Source organism: Prinia subflava, chromosome Z (assembly GCF_021018805.1).
Source record: "Prinia subflava isolate CZ2003 ecotype Zambia chromosome Z, Cam_Psub_1.2, whole genome shotgun sequence".
Lineage (NCBI taxonomy): Eukaryota > Metazoa > Chordata > Aves > Passeriformes > Cisticolidae > Prinia > Prinia subflava.
Genome location: NC_086283.1, coordinates 16,724,941 through 16,746,970, shown reverse-complemented (window position 1 = coordinate 16,746,970; position 22,030 = coordinate 16,724,941). Strand labels below are relative to the sequence as shown.

General features: G+C 47.4%; 1 protein-coding gene across 6 annotated transcripts in view; it reads left to right on the top strand.

The window, feature by feature from the left end:
* ARHGEF6 (Rac/Cdc42 guanine nucleotide exchange factor 6) overlaps window positions 1-22,030 on the top strand; it is a 44,580-nt gene that overhangs the window by 17,776 nt on the left and 4,774 nt on the right. For 4 of the 6 annotated variants that reach the window (XR_010083576.1, XM_063423358.1, XM_063423359.1 and 1 more), the window contains 16 exons: window positions 1,777-1,904; window positions 2,317-2,518; window positions 5,045-5,115; window positions 6,297-6,391; window positions 7,061-7,156; window positions 7,986-8,108; window positions 9,419-9,557; window positions 11,415-11,474; window positions 13,597-13,743; window positions 14,593-14,679; window positions 15,649-15,727; window positions 16,599-16,732; window positions 16,998-17,123; window positions 19,862-19,882; window positions 20,689-20,782; window positions 21,825-21,914. Coding sequence is in view for 5 of the 6 variants with exons in the window: in XM_063423358.1 (XP_063279428.1) it covers window positions 1,777-1,904; window positions 2,317-2,518; window positions 5,045-5,115; window positions 6,297-6,391; window positions 7,061-7,156; window positions 7,986-8,108; window positions 9,419-9,557; window positions 11,415-11,474; window positions 13,597-13,743; window positions 14,593-14,679; window positions 15,649-15,727; window positions 16,599-16,732; window positions 16,998-17,123; window positions 19,862-19,882; window positions 20,689-20,782; window positions 21,825-21,914 (1,692 nt within the window). In the remaining variant the exon portion in view is untranslated. The remainder of the gene's footprint in view (window positions 1-1,776; window positions 1,905-2,316; window positions 2,519-5,044; window positions 5,116-6,296; window positions 6,392-7,060; window positions 7,157-7,985; window positions 8,109-9,418; window positions 9,558-11,414; window positions 11,475-13,596; window positions 13,744-14,592; window positions 14,680-15,648; window positions 15,728-16,598; window positions 16,733-16,997; window positions 17,124-19,861; window positions 19,883-20,688; window positions 20,783-21,824; window positions 21,915-22,030) is intronic. The other 2 variants (XM_063423360.1, XM_063423361.1) reach the window with 2 other exon arrangements.

Sequence of the window (22,030 nt, the reverse complement as noted above, 5' to 3'; positions counted from 1 at the left end):
AGCACAAAAGGTTTACCATGGACATTGTCCATCACTGGAGCACAGACTGGCTAGACTAGTGTGTGAGTATGGCATGGCTGGGCTTTGTAAGACAGCAGCACCTGGAAGACATAGTCACGGTCCTGGTCCCCACTGTGCAAGGGGTAGGAGAGAGACAAAGCAAGTCCCTTCCCCAAGAGCTTACAGTTTGTGTTGCTCCAGCTACAATCTAAGAATGAGGTGTTTTCCTATTGAAACAAAAATTCTCTGAGGGGAATAAAAGCCCAGCTGAGTTCCTGTAACTCGTAACAAACTTCCCCTTCAGAATGAGTTTTCCATGCTGACATTCAGACTGGAGGAGAATGGAGGAAAAGCAGCCTTGGAGTTTGTCTTTTCCGATTTCTGTGCACATTTCATGGCTGTGTTGCCCTCTCGTCTTGCAGTGTCTTCAAGGCAGAACTCCAAACGTGGTCCAGGCACTTGCACACCCAGCACAGGGATTCCTGCAGACGGCTCTGTTCTGCTTTTGAGGTCCATGGACATGCGAGGTCCCCACCACAGGTGGAAAACTGCAGCTCTAGAATGCAGAAATGTTCTAAAATATGAAGAGAAGCCACAAGACCAATCTTAAAAATCCTTCACAGTTTACTGAAATAATATCTGCTGTTGTGTCTTTTGAGCACGATGGGACACAGAAAGGAGGTGATCTGAGTGGTATCCCACAGTGTGGTGTGAGATACAGTAGCAGTGAAATACTGGGAATTACTGAGTGGCTTGAATCCCGTGTTTTTACATGCCTCTGCAGCATACAACAGGATTCTGAGGCTGAGTGCTGCCAGATCCTGCAGGAGCTGGAACTCCTCTTAGCAACAAGGCTACTGACTCAGTCTCTGCACAGTTAGGACCATGAAACTTTTTACTCTCTGTCAATTTTTCGGTATTAATATAGAAACAAATCACTAACTGTGAAAACAGATGTGTCAGAGCAGCAGCATTGCCTCCAGCATCAGCCAGGGACAGAAACAAGCCTAGAGACTGGTTTGAAAAGCAAAGAGCTCTGAGTGTGTGAAGGAGGCAGCTCCAGGAGCTGCTGGGATGATCTGAGCCTTTCCATGGGCAGTTCATCTCCTGGGGATCTCACTCCTGTCCTTCCTCGGCATGGCTTGAAACCCTCTCTCACATGACTACTGGCAATGGTCCATGGAGAGCAATCAAAATAGTGCCTAGCCTCTTTCAGCTGGACAATGAACCCAGAAGGACTCCTCTAAATAGAGGAGCGATTGTGTTGACCAACTGTTCAGCATTCCTCCCCACTCAGAGGGATAGCCCACACTGCAGCTGCAGAGGTGACCTAAGAGCACTCACTGGAGAGCTAAACTTTGACACACCTTCAACAGTGCTTAGTTGGATCCCAGAAACATTCCCAGTGGGGAATCACAGTACTAAGCCACAGTACTCAGTACTATTCTACTTTTCTACAGTTTTAAGGGGGATTTCAAAGAAATACTGCAATTAGATGTGTGGCTGCAGAGCTGGCATAACCTAGGAGTGCCTTGGGATGTAATTCAACTTCTTCATTGGTGGAAGGGTTATCCCAGCCCAGAAAATCACCCTCACTGCTGACTGGGAGCACCCATGCTCCAGATGCCATGCACTTACTGTCTTGCTCTGGTAGATGCTCTTTGACCTGTTGTGCCCTGTTCCTGTTTTGTTTACAGGCTTTACACTTTGCTTTGCTGTGATGTAGAGGGATGGTGGACAGCTGGGTAAAACTCAGACTTTGTTTTGTTTCCCCAGATCAGCTGTCAAAAAGGCCATGTTCACCTCTGTCCTCTCTTAGCTCCGCGTCTGGAGACCCCCAGAGTGACTCCAACGGCACAGCATCCCAGGCAGCAAGGGTGTTACGGAGGCACTCCAAGCCTGTGGTACCCTTTATTTAATGTGTAGTTGTGGGTTTGATGGCCTTGGGGGTAGAGGAGCGTGGTTGGTACCTCTGGGTCAACACCAGGGTTTTTTCTCTCCTGATCTCCATCATGGGTTTGTTGTCTCATCTGGAGAGAGTCCCACGGCTTCTCCAAACTGCAATGTTTCTCTGTGTGACAGGAGAGGAGTGATTCTTATCTGCCACCCATTGCACTGGGTAATTAAAATTAATGCTTGGGAGGGACCTTGTGGTCCTCTGAAGGGAGAGTTTAAACAACAGCAAGATATTACTGGTTGTTATACAGAGCAATACTGAAAAAACAGCTGTCACAACTGAGAAGAACAATGGCTTGTCCTAGTGGTTTCTGCTTTTTTTGACTATTTACTGATGTTTTTGCACGTTTCTTTCCTTAGGAGATGACTGAGAATGGCAGTCATCAGCTGGTGGTAAAGGCCAGGTTCAATTTTAAGCAGACCAATGAGGATGAACTCTCTGTTAACAAAGGAGACATTATTTATGTCACCCGAGTTGAAGAAGGGGGCTGGTGGGAAGGCACCTTGAATGGAAAAACAGGCTGGTTCCCAAGCAACTACGTCAGAGAAATCAAATCCACTGGTAAGCAAATGGCTTTCAAGGGCTGATTGAATGACAGAGGCACAATGCAGTGAGGATCCTCGTGCCTTTGGGAAATTGCTGCTATTTATTAAGGGCCGTTTATGTACTCCAGGCAGCTGGGCTAATGGAAGGATGAATGGAACGGTAACACACAGTGTTTCGGATGAATTGCTTGAGAGCTGCTTCACCCTCTTCCCAGCACACTGTGCCTTTCTCTTGCTCCCCCCAAGCCCCAGAAGCGTGGAAGCAGGGATATTGTCAGAGAATGAGGACAGAGATGAATATGGGTCCCATTTGTCCTGGGAAGCCATCAGGTCATTCCGATGTCTGAGCCCAGAACTAGCTTTTTCTTAGAGACCTTGGTCAGGCAATGTATTTGTGTGTGATCCTGGCTTTTCAGGCATTAGTGGAATGGATGCTCACCATTGCAGTGTGGAATCCAACAAAAACTGTATGGCCAAGAGGCATGGTCCCTGTTTTGGTCATAGTGATGGTTGATTTCACGGAGTACATTTTTTCCCAGATGCTTCTGCTGCAATATTGAGAAAGGAAGAGGGATTTGTCTCATGATATCTGCTTTTACTGAGCTTTGTCTTGCATGTCCTTAACATTTTCTGCCATGTGGTTGTACCAAGAGGTAGGGTGGTGGTGATGTGAAGCCCTATGCCAACTGCCCTGTGGCATTTCACATCCATTCAAGCAGCTCACCCCTATCCAGGCCTTTGTGTGAGATTAAACTGTTTTTTGGCAAAATGCAGCTTAACTCCGTAATGTGCCTTGAGGACTTAGCAGAGAGAGAGACTTGGGTGTGTGCTTGGTACTGGTTTTATGGCTCAGGATCTGCTCTGGCCTCAAACACTGAGATGCCAGCAGGGGTCTGCAAAGTAGCTGCAGAATGTGCAGCCTGTTAGACATCCTTGCTTCTACCCTTGTAAAAATAAAGCAAAAGAGGGAAGAAAAAAATTCATGATTTAGTGATCAGAATTAGGTCAGTTTTTATTTAATTCTAAATGAAAAAAATCATTGTTAGGATATCTCATCTCCCACTGTTTCCCTCTGGGAGATGATGTCTGAGCTGGAGCAGGAAGTTGCAACAGGGAGTGAAGGCTTGTCTAGCACAACTCAAGAATCACTAATTAACTCAGTGAGGGAAGAAGAGAGATGTTTTAAACAAAGGGGAGCAAACTTGAGTCCTATAGGGAAAATCAGATGGCAGCTGCGTGACATGACAGTACCTTACTGAAGTGAAGGGCCAGTTTCCCATAGATCCTGATGTAAGAGCCCAGCAGATTTTTCTGTCTGCAGAGCTTTTCTGTCCAGATCATCTCTTGGCACCATTTCACGTGGCAGAAGGGTTTATTGCCCTGGTGTGCTCAGGAGATATGTCCCGTATCACAAGCGAGGAATGAGAGGCCATCAGTAAACCCTCCCCGCCTCAGGAGTACAGCTGAGGCTGCAACTGGCAGGAAGCTGCTTTTCCCACCTCCACAGTGTACAACTTGTCACTCTGAATGGAGTTACTTGTTTTTCAGCAGTGTCCGTACCTCTGCTGTGTCCTAGGTGCCCTTTGGCTGGAAATGTTCTGTGATTCTGTGACATAACTGTGGAGCTGAGCTCCTGTGAGCCTTTAGCTGGAAGTGACAGGAAGCACTACAAGGGCAGTAATTAGAGAGTACATAAAGAGGCTAAATTTATCAGTTTCAAGTTTCTCCTCTGCTATCAATGTGAAACTAATTGCTTTGTGTGAGCGATTGCAGGGAGACGGGAGAGCCTGGCTGCTCCACATGGCATGGAGCTGTTTCAGTATGTGCAGTGTGACCAGGACTGGGGCAGCCTTGCACTGCTTGCCTGTCCCAGTCCAGAGGGGAGATGGTGTTGCTGGGAAAGCCGTGCTGCTGGAAAGGAAAGGGCTTCTCTAGGGAAGGAAAATAGGAGTGGGGATTTGTGTGTGTGTGTGCGTACACATATGTACAGTGCTGGAGGCATCCACAGGGATTTATCAAATGCAGAATGAGAATTGATTTTCAGGGTTTTGTGAGCTTTTCATTTGAATCTATTTTCGTTCAGTGAAGGATTTTGCATCACAAGTGACTATGAGAATGGGAGGTCAGCATATTGATTGGGGTTGGCTTCAAGTGCCTTGTGAATCACTGTGATCAGTATCTGTCATTTCTGACAGACACCCAGCTTCAAAACCAAATTCGGTGGGCCAGGTGGAGCAACACTGTAGTTCCAAATATTACCAGACACTGGGCTGGTGCCAGGGATTTTGGAGAAAACCTGGACATTGGTTGGCAGAGGCACAAAGCTTCTGGTGTGACTCACTTGGCCACTGTCAGCGTCATGCATGCCACTGGTTTTTATCCTAGTTTTTTTTGTGAAATGGGGAAACAAACCCTGCAATTGAAGTTTTGTGGTCACAGGGGTGAAGTTACATTTGCTGGACATAATGTTGGGAGTGTCTTTCCCTGATGGAATAATGAGAGCTGTGCACTGTAATTTATTCACTTTTTTTTTTTTGTACAGATAAACCACTCTCTCCCAAAGCATTAAAAGGGCTAGAAAACACTCAGCTGACAAAGAATTATTACCCTGTGGTAAGTTTTAAAGTGATGTTCATACATTTTATCATACATTTTAATAAGTACCATGTTATTAATCTTCTGGCTCCTTCCCTTAAAAATCATTAAAGTAATTTGTGACAACGGGGGATGTGACTGTTTAAATGCAGCTGTTTCCATTCCCTTGATTCACGGCCGTTGAGACAATAAACCACAAATGCAAGTGGCTGCAAGATGTCAAAAGAGACTTGAAGTAGACAACTGAGATAATTAAGGAAAGGTGGCAGTTTTCAGATCAGTGCAGGGGATAAGGCACAACATTGCCTGTTGGTAAAGGTGAGGAGATAAAGTCATGGTGTAAGCAGGCCAAATCAGGGCTCTGGCCCTTTTCTTGGGTTTGGCTAGAGATGTTATACCCCAAGGTGCCTGTCCTGTGTCTCTGCCAGCAGCTGCAGCCCTTGGAGAATGGGCAGCTGTCACAGCTCATGGCTTTGTAACTGGCCTTGGCTTTGGAGCAGGTTCACAGCCTGCCAGGCCACGAATTGATGCTGCAGAAGGGGTGGGGAAACATCTCCCCTTTGCATATTGCTGCCAAAGTGAGGAGGTCTGGCAAAGCAGGGGCGGCTACCTTTCCCCTGTATCCAGGCTGTGGTGTAAGAGAGTGAGGATGCCTCATGGGAGCATCCCTGGCTCTCAGTGCTGGAGCTTAATCCTGCTCATCAGTATGTCTAGATATATTTCAAGCAAAGCAAAGCAGAAGCAGTATGTCCAAGGGGCTGGAAACCACCTCTACTGTCTCCAGAGCTCATCCACACTAAGAAACTGGAGTGCTGACTAGGAGTGTGCAGGCACTGGGTTTGCCTGCTGTGTGGCCAGAGACAAACCAGCTGCTGATATGGCTTAGCAGGACCAAGCCTAGATCATTACACCCCTGAAGTGGCAAATGAGGTGTGCCCTGGTTTGATCTGCCACAGAAGCCATCTTTGGTGCAGCCTTTAACACCTGCTTTCCAGGCCTCCCAAGTTTGCAAAGTAAAATCTCAATATCTGACCACCAGGACTTTCCTGAGTGTTCTGGGTTCTGTATTAAGAAATGTAATTTCTGGACTTGAAATACACTTCCATGCTTTTCCAGATTTTGAAGCTGATGTTGTGTTCTTTTGACTAATTTGCAGGTACAAAGATCTTTTCTCAGTGCTCTGTTGTCTCTCACCCTAGGTGTTGCAAAATATTCTGGAATCAGAACGAGATTATGCAAAGGAGCTGCAGTCACTTCTGGGAACTTACTTAAGACCCCTCCAGTCTTATGATAAGTAAGATATAAGGGTATCTGAGGTGGAGGGAACACTGTGGGAGCCTTGGGGTGTCATGGACAGAGGGCACGTGTTTAGATATTGTCCAGTCAGGAGAGATGGGAGAGGGGTATTCTAAGGCCTCTGTATTTCAGTCGCTTCTCCCTTCCAAAATCTGTGGGTTAATTTTTTGTGCTCCCGGCCTTGTAGGCCTGAATGAGAGTGGTGTGAGAGTGACTCTTAGGATGACAGAAACGGGCACATTAGCTCTGGAAACATCCAGCCCCACTCAAGGAACAAAGAGGCCCCCATCTGTAGGACCCTCTTCCCACAGAGAAACCCATGGCATGTGTCTCTGAAGACAAAACTGTGTCTGTGTACACACCTCCCTCCCCACCTCTGGCTGAAATCCCATCTGTCTGTGTCTATTAGACAACTAAAGTTCTGAGATGATTAGTGGGACTAAGTGATTAAAATCCAATTAAGATAATCCTTGGCAGCAGAAGTCTTCTCCAGGAGAAGGTGTGAGGTGTGTAGCTCACAGATCATGAATTTTGTGTTCCGTCCGATGCTGTATCTGGGGAAGGGAGAAATTTTTGTGTCTTTTTGGAAGGGCTGGTGATCAATAAAAACGGGGTGCTCCTGAGAGCAGCTTTTCTCTGATGGTGGCTGGCAATGTGGCTCTTGTAGGCTCAGTGCTGGGGACATCATGGCATTGCTGGGAAACACGGAAGAAATCTCTGCTTTTCAGCAAACACTGAACCAAGCCTTGGAAGAAGTTGCAAAGTAAGTTTGTGTCATAGCACTGAGGTTGTTAAGCTTTTCAGTTGTAGCTAAAAATAATAGAAAGACATGTTCATTAAGGTTCCTCCTGGCTGCTGTCTTCGACTTGTTAAATATAGAAGAAAATAACAGGACTGAGAAAAGGTGGCAGGCAGTGCTTTGGCAGGAGAGAAGGTAGAAGGAACTCTGACATTGCTGGTGTTAAGGCATCTGCTGAATGAGTGTCACTAGACCTGACACAGAAGTGTGCCTAACCCAAAGATGCAGACACATGCAGGGTTGGAGATCTGGCAGGCATGAAGATGGGAATTGCCAGGGAGCAAAGAGCAAATTATTGGAGGTGATAATTTCCTGCAGGGAGGCTGACAGATACGTTTAGCCTTAGCTAAGGGCAGAAAAGAGATGGGGAAAGACTGAATATTGGGAATATATTCAGGCTGTGGCTTCTCCTCCTTTCTCCATCTTTTCATATTCATGGGCAGCCCAGAGAGTGGGACCTGCCCTTGCACTGCCCCTAGTTTCCAGCAGATCCTCATCATCCCAGCTGTAGCTCTGCTGGTGATATGTATCAGGTTGAGTCACAGATTGTCTGAGCTGATAGTGGGTTGTGATGCTCACTGTCTGAACCACAGGAACCCAGACCCACTTGAGGGTCGCCCTCTTCCCCCTCCCCAGGTGGCAGGTGTGGGTATTTTGCTCAGTGCTGCAGTTTTGAGGTGACCTGGGAACTTCCCTGAGCAGTGGGGTAGCTCCTGGGCAGGTCCCTGGGATTGCTGTGGCTGCAGAGTGCAGATCCAGAGGCTCAGTGTGGCTGGTGTGTTGATGTCTGCAGGCTCCCCGAGAACCTGCAGCGTGTGGGAGGCTGTTTCATGAACGCGATGCCCCAATTTCGCTCCCTGTACCTGACGTACTGTGCTAACCACCCTTCAGCAGTGAATGTCCTCACACAGCACAGGTGAGTGATGGAGAAGGAGACTCAGGCTGCTTTAGAAAGTTAGCTTTTATTACTAATACTTGGCCTGGCATGGCTGTTGACCTGTGTTTTGACAACAGGGAAAGGGTATTCCTTGCTGCTGGGCTTTGGGCTTTTTAGCAGGGCCTTTCAACTTCAGCATAAAGACAACTCACACTGCTCATGTTCAGAGCTGATCCCACAGGTCCATTTTGCACATACAGGGCTCCCGCCTTGGGTCAAACAGGCAGCCACAGCTCTGGCAATAGCATCTTCTGTGGTTGTTTCTTGCTAAAGGACCCAGATGTTGTTTCAGACCCACTGCTCAAGTGCTCACACACTGACAAATGGGAGCGTGATCCCCAGTGGCACCATGGTGCGGGGAGCACATTGCTGCAGAAGGAGGATGGTCATTGAGTCACCCAGTTATCCAGTTTACTAATTGAGCTTCTATTCAACCAAATGGTTGACTTTCAGGGTCATTGGTAGGTCACATTAATAACATCTTTCTTCAACGTGACCCACATTAGTAGACACTTGAATTTGTATGATGTCCTGCTCAAAAACATGCCAAGCCAAGAGGCTATCACTGTGTCATTCCTCATGCAGGTCATCTGTCCGCCCTGCAATGATGGGAAAGCCGGAACCACATCCATAATGTTTAAGTCTTCCCATTCTGCAATGGGAACTCACAATGTATTTACTTACCTGCTGAAATGCAGCTTTAGTTCACTGTAACAACAAGCCTGGCTCCAGCAAATTACTGATTCATGTGATTCTTCAGTCTGACCCCTTTTGCTAAATCAATCAAAGTATCATCTTTGGCAAATGTGCCAACACACAGAAGCCATGTTCTCTAGAGAAATGTACATGCAAACACCTACATCACAGCTTCCAGCAGGGCCCCAGTGCATTGCTGCAGCCTCCTCCAGCACAGCACCCAGCCTATGCAGCCCCTGCCTCCCTCTCCCTGTCCACCAGATATCTATCCCTGTGCCACGTCGCTGTGCTGGGGGACCAGCTGCTGGCACCAGTGTGCCCCAGCGGCTGTGCATTCCAACACCTGTGGCCATGCAGCATCCTCTCCTGCTTTCCAGGGGAGAAGGGTCTTGCTTGCCTAGAAGCTCCCTGCCTGATCCATGGAGTTGGTCGTGGGTTGGGGCTGCTCAGAGCGGAGTTTGTGCTGCCTTTAAAGAGCCACTACACCAGCAGCACAGAGCAGAGCCTTGGCCATCAGGAGAGCATGGGAGGCAGAAAACACAGCCCTCAGCTCTGAGAGCCCTCGTTGTTGTTGTTGTTGTCTCTTTTTATAGCGATGAGCTGGAGAAGTTCATGGAGAGCCAAGGTGCGGCCAGCCCAGGCATTCTCATCCTGACCACAAGCCTCAGCAAACCCTTCCTGAGGCTGGATAAATATGTGACCCTGCTGCAGGAGCTGGAGAGGCACATGGAGGTAGGTGGGGTGTGGGGCTGCTGGGCAGGCTCTGCCCCTTGATGCTGCCAGAGCTGCTCCCCGAGCGTCAAGAGACACCTCTGCCTCTTGATGTTTGAGCATCACGTGGCTAAAAGTACTTGCCACATCTCCAAGGAGATGTCCCCCGTGTCCCCCAGACATTATCCACCTTTCAGATTAAAAGTGAGAAACTGGTGGAAGAGCCTGAGGAATGTTGTGGAAACGTGTTGCCTGTTCTCCACCCCAGCCCTTCTTCGAAGATGGGCCATTTGCAGCACAAGTAAAAGCAGAGTCTAGGGTCGGGCTGCAGCTGCTGTTTATTTGCACAGCTGAGAATGAATCTGTGTTTTTGTTATCATTTGATGAGATTCCTAACCCGGCCACTCACTCCTGTGGCTCACAGGCACATTCCCACCCCTTGCCCAAGGGTTGTGCTCCTGGGTGGAGGCAAAGCTGCACAGACAGACATGGATCTGGCAGCCAGCACAGACACAGGGGTGGAGAGCTAGTCCCTGGGAGCAGGGAGAGCAGCCAGGGACACAGAGACTTCCTTGGCAAGGAGTAGGTCTGCTTCAGGACATTTCTTACCCCAGGGACTGTAGAAATCTCTGCTATTGGAGCTCTGCTATTCACTGCTGGTGCACTCCAGCTGCAGGAAGGCAAAACTTAGGGGTGGTGCAAGGGGCTGAAGAAAACAGAAGTAACAGTCTGTTTTTAAGCAAGTTTACTTTTTCCTCTCATCCAGTTTTAATTACCAGTTAATTCAGCACACTTATCCATTGACCTACAATCAAGCCAAAGGATCAAAACTTGTATGCTTGAGCCAGGGATACTCCTGCATAGGAGAGAGCAGGAAAGCCTGCATGGTAGGCAACTCCAGACCTACCTGTACCTTCTCACCTGGCTGAGCTGAGCTGCAAGGACTGAGCTGAGCCTGGCTGCAGCCACCATGCCCATGCAGGGATAATGGGCTTTTTGCAGGATATCCATTGTGCTCTTTGCCTGCTATTTGCAGGCAATTCAGCAGTTGATTTAGGGACACACACGTCACCTACTTCTCTTAGTTTCTAAGCTGGGTGTGGGAGTTTTGTTGCATGAATCAGTAGGGCTGAGGTTTAAGCTGTGATGCTGTGGGAAGAGGATGGCTGTGAGCAGTGTGGATGTACAGCACAGCATTCCCTGCACTGCTGCAGAGCTGCTGAGGGGGCAGGTGTGTTCAGGGCAGCCATTCATCCCACATTCCAGATGAGCAATCCGAGGCTGCAGGGACAGCTCCATCACATCCTAGACACCTTACAATTTGCTTGGCATGAGGACTTGGTGGTGAGGAGCAGGATCCTGGATCCGGGAGAAAATTCAGGGAGAGTACTAGCATATAGCTGGGGTCAGAGATAAGGGACACCATTCTGCTTTCACCCAAGAGCTGTCTGCTCAGACATGCCCTCCCTTAAACCCAGAGGTGAAACCCCCTTGGTGCTCATGGGTTTCCACCCTTGATGGGGCAGTGGCTAGAATACCTGGCTCATCAGTTGAAGTTTCCTTCCTGAAGGTGCACCGTGCGCCACTGCCTGTTTTCATTCATTTTTCTTTGCAAGTCAGGTTTGTTCTAAGTCCAATCATACCTACTCTTGCTCTGGCCACTTCATACTCATTAAATTGGTATCAGTGAATTGCATAGCTGTCTTTAGCCATGCCATGTTGAAGTGAGTGGTGGGGAAGGTACCTGGGGGACTTTGACCTCCTCCTGCAGCCCATGCTGCTTGTATGCTCAGCCCTGACCATACTGGGACTGTGGGTGATGCTCAGGGTGGGTGCTGCTGCTGCTGATGGCTGAGAAATTTGTTCTCCCTTCACTAGGAGGCGCATGCAGATCATGAAGATGTTTTGAAAGCCGTCACATCCTTCAAGTCCCTTGTGGTAGGTGGCAATTCTTAAAATAGAGCACTCCATTTCAGGTCTGCATTTCATGAAGAGTGAGTCAAGCCTGACATTTGTCTCCTCATTAGGAGAAAAGGTCTTTTGGAATGGAAAAGATGGGTTACAAAGCAACTTAATTTCACATTTCAAGCCTAAAGCTGCTCTGGCTGCAGCAAGCGCATGCTGGCTCTATGGTCCCGGAGCAGAGATGGTGGATCTCCAAGTTTCTGCTCTGTTACTGAAAGCCATGTGTGGACTGTGGTGGCAGCAGGGTCCCTTCCATCTCCTGTTGCCTCCATTCCCTAATCATTTGCCACCTGAAACTAGACCACCACTTGCTTATTGAGGGAGAGGTTAGCACAGGTGTGACTGACCCAAGTGCTGGTGCCCATGGAAAGTTCCCCTCTGAGTACTCCCCATGGAGTAACTCTTGGTTTTGCTGAGGCTTGCTCCACAGGCATCATGAGGCTTGGACCACATTCCATTAATTTGTGGCTCCAGGTGCCATGGCCATCAATGGGGAACAGAGAGAAGGGATGAGTCAGAGATAAAAAACCTATTTCTGTGAACTCTGTCACCTGCACCCCTCAAAATCCTGCTGCACTGAGATGAAACAGAGAAGGAAAAGCCATCCGTATGCACAAAGGTTTTACCTGGAAAAGCTTTTTTTTGGTTATTAAAAAAAGCTCTAGTCTCTCTTGCTTTGTAGCCACAGAGAACCTTTCACTATAACCACTCCAGATAGGGTCCAGCTTCCTTCCTTTAGCACAACAGATGTCACACGTTTGTGACAGATGCAAGTGTTTAGCAGTGCAGATAAAAATGGGGAGGAGAAAGTTCATAGAAAACAGGAAAGGGAGATCATCATTTACTTAGAAACTCAGCACCCTTTCCATTTATTCTGGAAGCTAGTAGGGGAATAACTCATTTAAATTACAAGGTGTCATTAGTCTTTAGGAAATCTCGTAAGCGCTGGATGGTTTTACTTGAAGTATGTACTTGGATGATGAGTAATTTAATGTCATTATGACACAACCGAAGAGGTTCAGTGTGGATTTGAGGTTAGACTGGCAGGGGTGCCCCTTGTGATGGGCATGTGCTCCTGTTACAGGGTCAGGAAGGCTCCCGAGCAAAGGCAGGGAGGGACCAAGGAGCCGCTGTGATTCACAGCAGTGCCTCTGCACAGACTGTGATGAACTCCTGTGGATTATATTTGAATTTTTATCCTGAGAACATCAGATACGGACACTTGGGGAGCCATCAAAACATACAACAGTTGTAGAACCAGAGTAAACCCCCACAGTTTGGTTGAAATGTACGTGGTTTCAAACTAGACCCAGTGCAGCCTCTCTCTTTGAAGAGCTGGTAAGTCAATGAATTGGAAAGGAGGAAAATCTCTGTCAGAAAAAGCTGTTTGGAAAAAACCAAGCAGTTGGTGAAAACAGCCCTGGTTTGGCTTTGCAGAAATTTTCTCTGTTTACAGAGGGGTCAGTTAAAGAAAGTATTGCTCAGATTTGCAGGACTGTTCAGTCAGCATTGTCCTCCCTTGCTGAGAGCTGATGAGAGACTGGTTGCTCCCTGGAGCTTCTCCAGTCCCCAGCTGCTCAGCAGTGGTGCAGTCTTTTCAATTACAGCACTTTTAGAAGATTCTTTTTTGTGCTAACCTACAGCACCACCCAGTCCTGCCTTTGGGTTCCCAGATTTTGGTTAGAAAATATCTACCCATCTGACTTGTGGGGACTTTGCAGTGCTACAAGTTTAACTTTACTGTTTGGACAAAATGGGCAGAATCCCTCTAAGCAGTAGCAAAATTAGAGACATTTAACTGTGCAGCTGTCTTGGTTTGGAAATTGTGATCCTGAACTCTCAGAGGTAGGGTTGGTTTGGAAAAAAAATGTTTGCTCAGTGCAATTTGCAATTTCCTTGACATTTGAACGTAATCATTACTTCATAAATTACTAGGATGCGATTTTTTTTAACAAACTTTATGTAATGGGGCTAAGAAGGCTTTCCTGATCTGTGACATGTCCACCCCTGAGCCCACAGGGCTATGTGAGTATTGCTGGGATGGTTTGGGTTGGCACCTGCCCTTCAGCTAACAAAGCTCTGCTGTGATTCCCAGTCGCAATGCCAGGAGCTGAGGAAGAGGAAACAACTTGAGCTGCAAATCCTTTCTGAACCCATCCAGCGCTGGGAAGGAGAGGACATAAAAATGATGGGAAATGTCATCTACATGTCCCAGGTTATGGTGCAGTATGGGGGAAGCGAGGTGAGTGTGGTGTTCCTTCTGCTGGCGAAAGACCTCGTGTCTGAATACCTGCTTGCTCCTGGGATAAATGATGTGAGGCGGCAGCTCTTCTCCTTCCAGGCCACAAACTGATGACAAATAATGCTGATAAATAAATTTACCTTGGGAGGAGCTGCGTAATGGGACTGTGCACGTCTTTGGAGTGAGTCAGGCACCTCGTAGGCCTTTGGTGACACACTTTTCAAGAAAAGAATATCTCAGTGTCATACAGAGCATTAATTTCCCTCTTTCTCCCCTGTGACTTACTCTGAGAAATGAGAGTGACTGGAAAATGTTCTGTGTGCAGCACAGGAGCTGCTGTGATGCCTCATCCCAGAGCTGACTGTGCTTTTGAACTAGCTGGGGGGATTCTTGTCCTGCTGGTCCTAATGTATCACACCAGTGCCTGACACAGACCTTTCCCAGAGGTGCTAAAGCCATGTGTGCTGCATGCCCAGTGTGGGAAAGTACCTGTTAGCACTGAATTGCTTGCCCTAGCAATATTTCCTTGGGAAGGCAAGACCTGTAAAACAGACCCATGCAGCATCTAGTCCCCAAAACCTTTCTTGTTTGGGATGTGGGATGCTGCGGGACTTAAGGCCCTCTGAGGCACTCTGCAGTGATTGGAAGAGGATTAGCAGCATGCAGACAAAAATCTTTGCAGGGAAAACTTGTGCATAAATGAGATGCTGTAAGGGAAAAAAAGACAGAATAGTTGGTTTGTGGGTGATCTCACAGGCTGGGATTCCAGTTGCAACAGGTTCATTTTTCTAGAGGCTGGTGCTTGTGATGCATTGCAGACTGGACTAACCTAAATTCTTATCCCCCCAGGAGAAAGAAGAGCGGTATTTCTTGTTATTTTCCAGTGTTTTGCTGATGCTGTCTGCCAGCCCACGGATGAGTGGGTTCATCTATCAGGTAGGCATGCTTAGTTTGAAGTTGCAAGGCTTTCGGTGTAAAAAAGCAAATCAGATAGTTCTTGTCAAAATCAAGTCCTCTGCATCCTTCAAACTCTCTGTTGTGATGCAAACACCCCAGGCTGGGGACTGGGACTTGGTTTTACTGTGTACAAGATAGTCAATGCTTTTTTCCTGATAATTGGTTAATCAGTATTTAGTAAGTGAATGCTGTGAAATTAAAAAAAAAAAAAAAAAGGAAAACCTCAAAAACTCTTGTTCTGCCTGCTGCTCTTGAGAGTGGGGTGCATGTGTAAGGCATCCTGATTCAGCTGTAGGGTTTTGACCGGCCAGCTGGCTCTCAGCTTTGTGCCATCTGTAGAAAATATTTATAGAGCCCACTGCAAAGATCATGAAAATTCCACTCCTGAGGTACTATGTGTAACTCTGCATTTATTGAGTTTTACCATTTTTCATACCATCTAATGGCTGTCGAGGGCTTGGCTTTTCTCCAGCTGTCTGAAACCATCAATACTGCCAGGAAAAGCATGCTCTTGTTTTGATGTATCATTTGTCATGGCAAGGGAGATGAGAAAGATTTGGGAAATATTTGGCTGGGTTTTCTGACTTCACCCATCGGTGGGAGTAAGGTGAGCAGGCAGTTCAGCATGCAAATTAGAGGGATGGGGAAGTGTTTCAGAAAAAGCCAGGGGAAATTGATCCTTCTGACTTGACTGTAAAAAAGGTTTGCACTGAATGAAGGGAAAGGGCAGCAGATGAGGCAGGGATGACTCAGTTGTCATGGGAGCCTCATCTCCGGGGTTTGACCTAGTTGTGCAGGGAAATCTAGATCCATACATTAAAGGAGACTCTTCATGCAGTCTGAAGCCTTCACAAATTAATTTTAAATGGCGATTTCCAAAGAGAAAGGAATCAGCAGAAACAAGCAGAACAACACCTGCAGACACTGACTGCTCTTCAATTCTCCCAGGGAAAGCTGCCTTTGACAGGAATGACACTGACAAAGCTGGAAGATGCCGAAGGGAATGAGCACATGTTTGAAATCACAGGTCAGTGGGGCCCTCTGCCTGGGGCAGTCCTCCCAGTGCAAACAGCAGTTACCACTGGAAGTACTGGCCCTCCTTCCTCTTAACCCCCCACCATGATCTTCCTCCTGCTCTTTTATCATGTGTTGTCTGAGTGTCTGAGCACCTCTGTCCTGCTTGAGGCAACCTCCTCCAAATGCCCTGGAGCTCTGCCTCTGGCTGCCATTGGAGACCATAGTGTTTTGTATGAACAAATCTCTCAGCCCAGTAGCACTGCTCTGCACTGGTGTGCTCTATCTGCATCCAGTAGCCATCCCTCGTAGCTCTGAGTACCTCAGTTATTGACAGATTAATGGTTCTGGTCGTCAGGGAGCTTTCATGCCATTCTCTCCTTCAGTTTATCTCATTACTTGTAGCTGTACCCAGTCATTTCATGCTCAGCGCCTGGGCTGCGGTGCAGCTGTTTGCGCTGGCGGTGTTTGGTGTCAGGATCCTGTTAATCATGCAAGTGTTGTGTTTAATGACCTCCAACATTAAATAAGCCGCACGTTCATCTCACCAGTTCCCCTAGCATTTTTTGCAGCTCCCACACTGTCAGTGGTTGCCCAGAAGAGGATGGACAGTCACATCTCCATTGTAGATGAGCTGCTTAGGGACATGGTCTAGTGGTGCACCTTGCAGTGCTGGGTTAATGGTTGGACTTGATGATCTTAGATGTGTCTTTTCAACCTTAATGATCCCATGATTCTGTTTCTATCTTTGCCCTGGCCTTTTTGGAGCCACTGGACTGTGCAAACTGAGGAGCCACTTCCTGCTGTGCCGAGCTGTTCTCACCCTGTGTTTCCCCCAAGTCCCTACCACTTGGTAAAGACAGTTATTTGACCCTCTGCCACAGGGAACATGATGGAGCGGATCACTGTGTCCTGCAGCACCAGCCAGGACTTGCACGAATGGCTTGACCACTTGCAAAGGCTGACCAAAGGGACATGCAGCACCATCTCCAAAACACAGTCCTGGAGCCCTCATTCGGTAAGTGCCACCTCCTGGGTTCCTCACTGCTGCCTGAGCTCTCTGTTTCAGCAGCACCTTGGCACTGAGGTAACGTGACAGCTGTAAGACACATCCTGCATTTTGCTATGTGACCATGTTGTGCTTGTACCATTTTTCATGTATCCTGCCCTGTTTTTGTTGCAACTTAGATGTCTCAGTATCTTAATGCTTGTCCATCCCCCTCCACTTCTCTGCCTTGTTTGGTGGTTAACAGTCTTGGTTTGCCTCTCATCTGTTTTCTCAGACATTTAGTTCAGCTGGGCAGATCCGTGGGCCTCTGGAACCCCCCAAAATCCTCAAGCCCTGGAGCTTGAGCTGCCTCCGTCCTGCTCCTCCACTCAGACCATCAGCAGCACTGAGTTACAAAGAGGTAATAATCCCACTGCCTGTCCAGGACCCTGATTTCACACAATCCGTAGACCTAGTGTCCGGGTTTTTATTCCACAGCAAGGGCACAGAAATGTAGGTTCTTGGGGATGTTGAGTGAAGTGACTCTGCCAGTTTGGTCCCAGTCCTGTGATGGATGTTGGTCGCTGTGCCAGGCTTTGTGCTACACAGGACTCATGAGTACATGAGTGTTTGCAGGCTGGATGTGTGCTGTTGGCTGCCATGGCCAGCACCCTCAGCTACTGGGTGGCACCAGTCCCACATCTGGGTGTCCCATTGAGCCCTGTCTCTTGGCTGTGCCATGGTGGAGCTGCCTTCCTGCCGTGTCTGAGCTTGGACAGGGGCCTGCTCCCTGCTGGAGTGTGTTCCAGCTGTTGCAGCAGCTCAGTGGTACAGGATTGAGAAGCAATAGTGCATCACGAAGAAGAGGCAAAATGCCTGCTCATGTTTCTTGTGTCTTCCACCCTATTTTGGTGGCTGGAGCAGGACGTGGGGCTTGACCCTCTTTTGCCACCTTACCCGAGTGTTAGACAGCAAGGTCCTGCTGGAGGCAGCAGCTGAGGGATGGCTTCACCTGCAGGAATCCCAGCCTGGGAGCTGGTGTGGGAAAACCCAAAATACAGCATAGCTCTGTTGTCACCCTGCACCACAAATGTAGTGCTCTCCCTCCCTACCTCATGCTAAATTTTTGGAATTACTCACCAGTACCTGAGGTAACGTTCCCCTTATTGAGTGAGCACTCTGGATCTGAGTCAGTCTGTCAGTCAGTCTGCCTTTCTTGGTACAGCAACCCTGGGAGTTTTTCTGCCCTGGGTTGGGGACAGAGAGGGGGCTTGGACCCTCTCAGCACTTAGGGATGGAGAGTCTTGCAGCTGGCAGGACTGTGGGTCTGCTGCTCCAGGTAGAGGTTTTAAGTAGCCTCATTGCATTTTGTTGCATTTATTTCTTAGAATTTGTAAAGTAATTTCAGTTTGGGAATTAAATAGTTTAAATACCAACTGAGCAGACTGAAAATTACCCATAATCTTTGCATGTTCCAAATTCCTGATAGAGGCTAAACCATTTCTTTCTAAACCATTCAGTCTTGCTTGTGTGGTGAATTAAAAATATGGGTGGAGGTTTGAGGTAGAAGAGAGAATTTTCTGTGGGAAAAACCACAGATTGAGTGATATCATTAATACCACTGCCCTTTGCAGTTTCTTGTCCACTGCCACTCATAGCAGGAATTAAACTCTCCATGTTGAAACCAGGGGAGAGGTTTTTGCACAGAGGCCTGGCCTGCAGTGAGTCCCAAGGGATGGCATGCTGGATGTTATCCTGGAAGGTGTCATAGGACCAAAAATATGGCTTCCATGGGAACAAACTGTGCTGACCATGTTGGTAGAAACCCAAAGGCCAACATGTCCAGCAGAGCTGGGCAAGCACAGCCTAGTACTCAGTCAGTCCAGCCTGAGCCTGGGGAGACACTCATGGATACAAGCCTGCTATGACAGATAGGAAATAAGTTTGGTTGTTGGTCCAGACAGATCCACATCTGTCTCATCTCTCCCTCTGGGATGCTTAATCACTAAACAGAATCCCTATTTCACTCTTATTTCAGTTTTTTTTAATGTCAAGTAGAACACCAAATAGACAATGCTGACAGCTCCATGCAAGCACCTTTCTATAATGAAGATGTAATGAAGGAATGCAAATTTCAAAGGTTACTTGCAGGGAAGCGAGTGAGACAGTTTGATTGAAAGAGCAGAGATTTTTAGACATCCAGTGGTATTTTACTTGTCTTTTCGTAGTGTAGGATGGGATATCACAGTCTTGTACACTTCCTTGTACCCAGCTGTGCTCAGGAAACCTCAGACCCTGCTTGTGTACAGCACCTCACTCTTGTTATTTCCATTGAAATTGGGTCATTTTTCCTGTTCTGTTTCCAGTAATCATTTGAAATGACAGAACAGGTAAGTTCTGTGGGTAAAGTGCTGTGCCTGGATTCAGTTTAGCAAAGGGAAAAAGATTTACGGATAGTTTCTTCTACTACTTTTTTTTTTTTTTTTTTTAACTGGCTGCGTTGCATGAGTTGAAGGCTATATAACATCAGGGTTCAGGATTTTGCTGGGCAGACCTGCAGGAGAGCCCAGTGGCTCCCTGGATCAAGCATGGAATTCTCCACAGGATATGCAGGGGGCTCCCTATCTCTGCCAGTTGAGCAGAGAGGTGTTGCAGTGCTGATGCCTGCCATGCTCAGGTCTTCAGTGAGGATGGAAGGTCCCCTTTGAGAAGATGGAGTCCTAGGAGATTGTCACCAGGGTGTGCAGAGCATCCTGACTGGGCTGGGTTGGGACCCTCATGACTGGTGTTGAGTGCAGACCCTGAGTGCTCCCTGGGCTTGGATGGGGCCAGGCACATGGGGCTCCTGCAGTTGAAAGTGCCAGTTTAGGCAACCAGCACCCGCAGACACCCACTACTAACTGAGGAGGCATGTTCTCTGTGTGTTTAGAATGTATTAATGCCCATTCACTGTGCATCTCACATGTAAATTTTCAGTTTTGCATGACAAGGTGCTCCTTTGCATGTTGATAGTGCTTTAAAACCAGTACAGAGGTTGTGCTGCATTAATCGCAGGACTAACATTGAAATGTGATTTGGAACTGTGGATTTAATGGACTTGATGGTAAAAATCATCAGTCTCTCACACTCATCTTCTCTTTCTTTGCATATTCATTGTAGAGGATGTCTTATATCTTAAAGGTAAGGGTAGATACATCTCTTTGGCTTGTCGTGTCACACAATGCTTGTTCCTGTTAATGCTTCTTGTGCTTGCATGACCCTAATTTTGCCTTGTTGTGTCAGTAAGTTATTGTCAGAGTCAGTAATAACTGGCAATTATATTTTGAGATAACTCTCAGAAAGGATTTAGTGTTGTGGTACTTAACCCTTCTGGTATGCCTCTTCTTTAAATCCGTATTGCATGTAACCTACTAATACAGTAATTCTCTCCAAATAGCAAGACTTTTAACTGAGTGAAGGAGATAAAAACTTGTCTTTCTTACTCGTGGAGTCATAGCAAACAGTAACTTTGTGTGTGTTTGTCTGTTCTCTGTGTATATGTGTGTGTGGGATTTATACTCTCAAATTGTGGGAATTCAGAAGCAGAGCTATTTGCCAACTCTTTTATATTAGAAATCAAGTCAATGAAATAAACCACATTTTAGGGGTTTCTAGCACAGACCACAGAGTTGGTAAGCAGACTAAAAGTGCTATAAATATATTTGAGTTCTTTGGCTAAAGGATTTTAGAGAAGAGTTGAATTTACTAGAGGAGCCTGTCCTGGCCCAAAGCTTCAGGTGCTATTCCCACTGCTGTTCCAGGGAGCAGTGGGCCACAACTGGTACGTGTGAAGGGCAAAAACTATCATTTTCCCCAACTTTGTCATTGTCTGCTTTGTAGCTCTCTAATGTGTTGTGTGTAGCATGGGTAGCTGCATCCAGCTGTGCTGCTCCTCTGTTCCAGCTGCCTTTGGTTCTAGTTAAACACAAGAGTCTATTTCTCTGCAGGATTCCAGCAAAAGTCCAAAAACAATGAAGAAGTTTCTTCCAAAAAGGAAAACTGAGAGGAAACCATCTGATGAAGAGTTTGTTATTAGGAAAAGTAAGTGTTGCCCAGAGATGCTTTGGCTGCCCCATCCCTGGAAGTGTTCAAAGCCAGGTTGGATGGGGCTTGGAGCAGCCTAGTCTAGTGGAAGGTGTCCCTGCGTGTGGCAGGGATTGGGACTAGATGATCTTTAACCCCAGCCATTCTGTGAGTCTATTTTACTTTTATTTCTGGAGATTTCTGTTCTCAGTGATCTCCACGGGACTTTCTTGCAGTGCAGGATGTGACAAGATGCTCCCTCTGTGAGTCTACATGCTCCTGAGCACGGGAGACTTCTGGGAGTGCACTGGTCCTCAGTCTCTGACAGATCCTTCCTCCCCTCCCAGTTATGACTGCCAGACCTGCCACCATCCTCCTCGTGATTGCTAGCAAAAAGTTATTGTGGGTGGTCTTATTCTGGATATGAAGCCAAGGAACTACTTCCAAGTAGTTAAAAACTGCATTAAACTGCACATCAAGAGTCACCAAAATAGATCTGACAGCTGGGACAAACCCTTACCTGATCATGCCAGCAGGTCCTTGAACAGTGTCCATGGGGAATTAGGAAGACAAAAAGGTCCCCATCCTGTTCACCTGCAAAGAGGGGTATCCTGAAAGTTCCTTAAAGCCCACTTGGGGCACACCTTGGGGGCTTTACACAAAAGGCTATGGTCAAGCTGCCATGCACAGTTCCATGATTAGCTTTCAACGGCGCTGAGCAGAGGCTGGAAATTAACACTTCATGTTTCCAAGTCCTGCTCTGGTGCTGCTGTACCAGACCACCCACTCAAGGGCAGCTTTGCCTGCCCATCTCCTGCACCCAAAGTAGAGCATCACCCCCTGAGTTTTGTCAGGATGAGCAACTAGAGATGATTTTCACACCTTTTGGTCATGCCACAAAGGCCAGAAAATGCTAAGGACCTCAAAACAGGTTGGCCAAAGTCCCAGAGACAGCCAAAGAAACAGCATGATTGCTTAAGGGACTTGGGGGCAAAGACTGGGAGAGACAAGGCCAGAATACCTTGCTTTTGCGCCTGCTGTTGTTTGCAATGTTTTACAGGTACTGCTGCGCTGGAGGAGGATGCTCAGATCCTGAAGGTGATTGAGGCATACTGTACTGGGGCAGGCTTCCAGCAAGCTCTCAGCTCAGGTGGGCACACAAACACATTTATTTAGCTCCTACTCTGCCCACAACACTGATAACCCCTTTGGGAAAAAACAGATGTTGCATCATATAGCAATGAGACATGCTAGGAAACTGTAGTG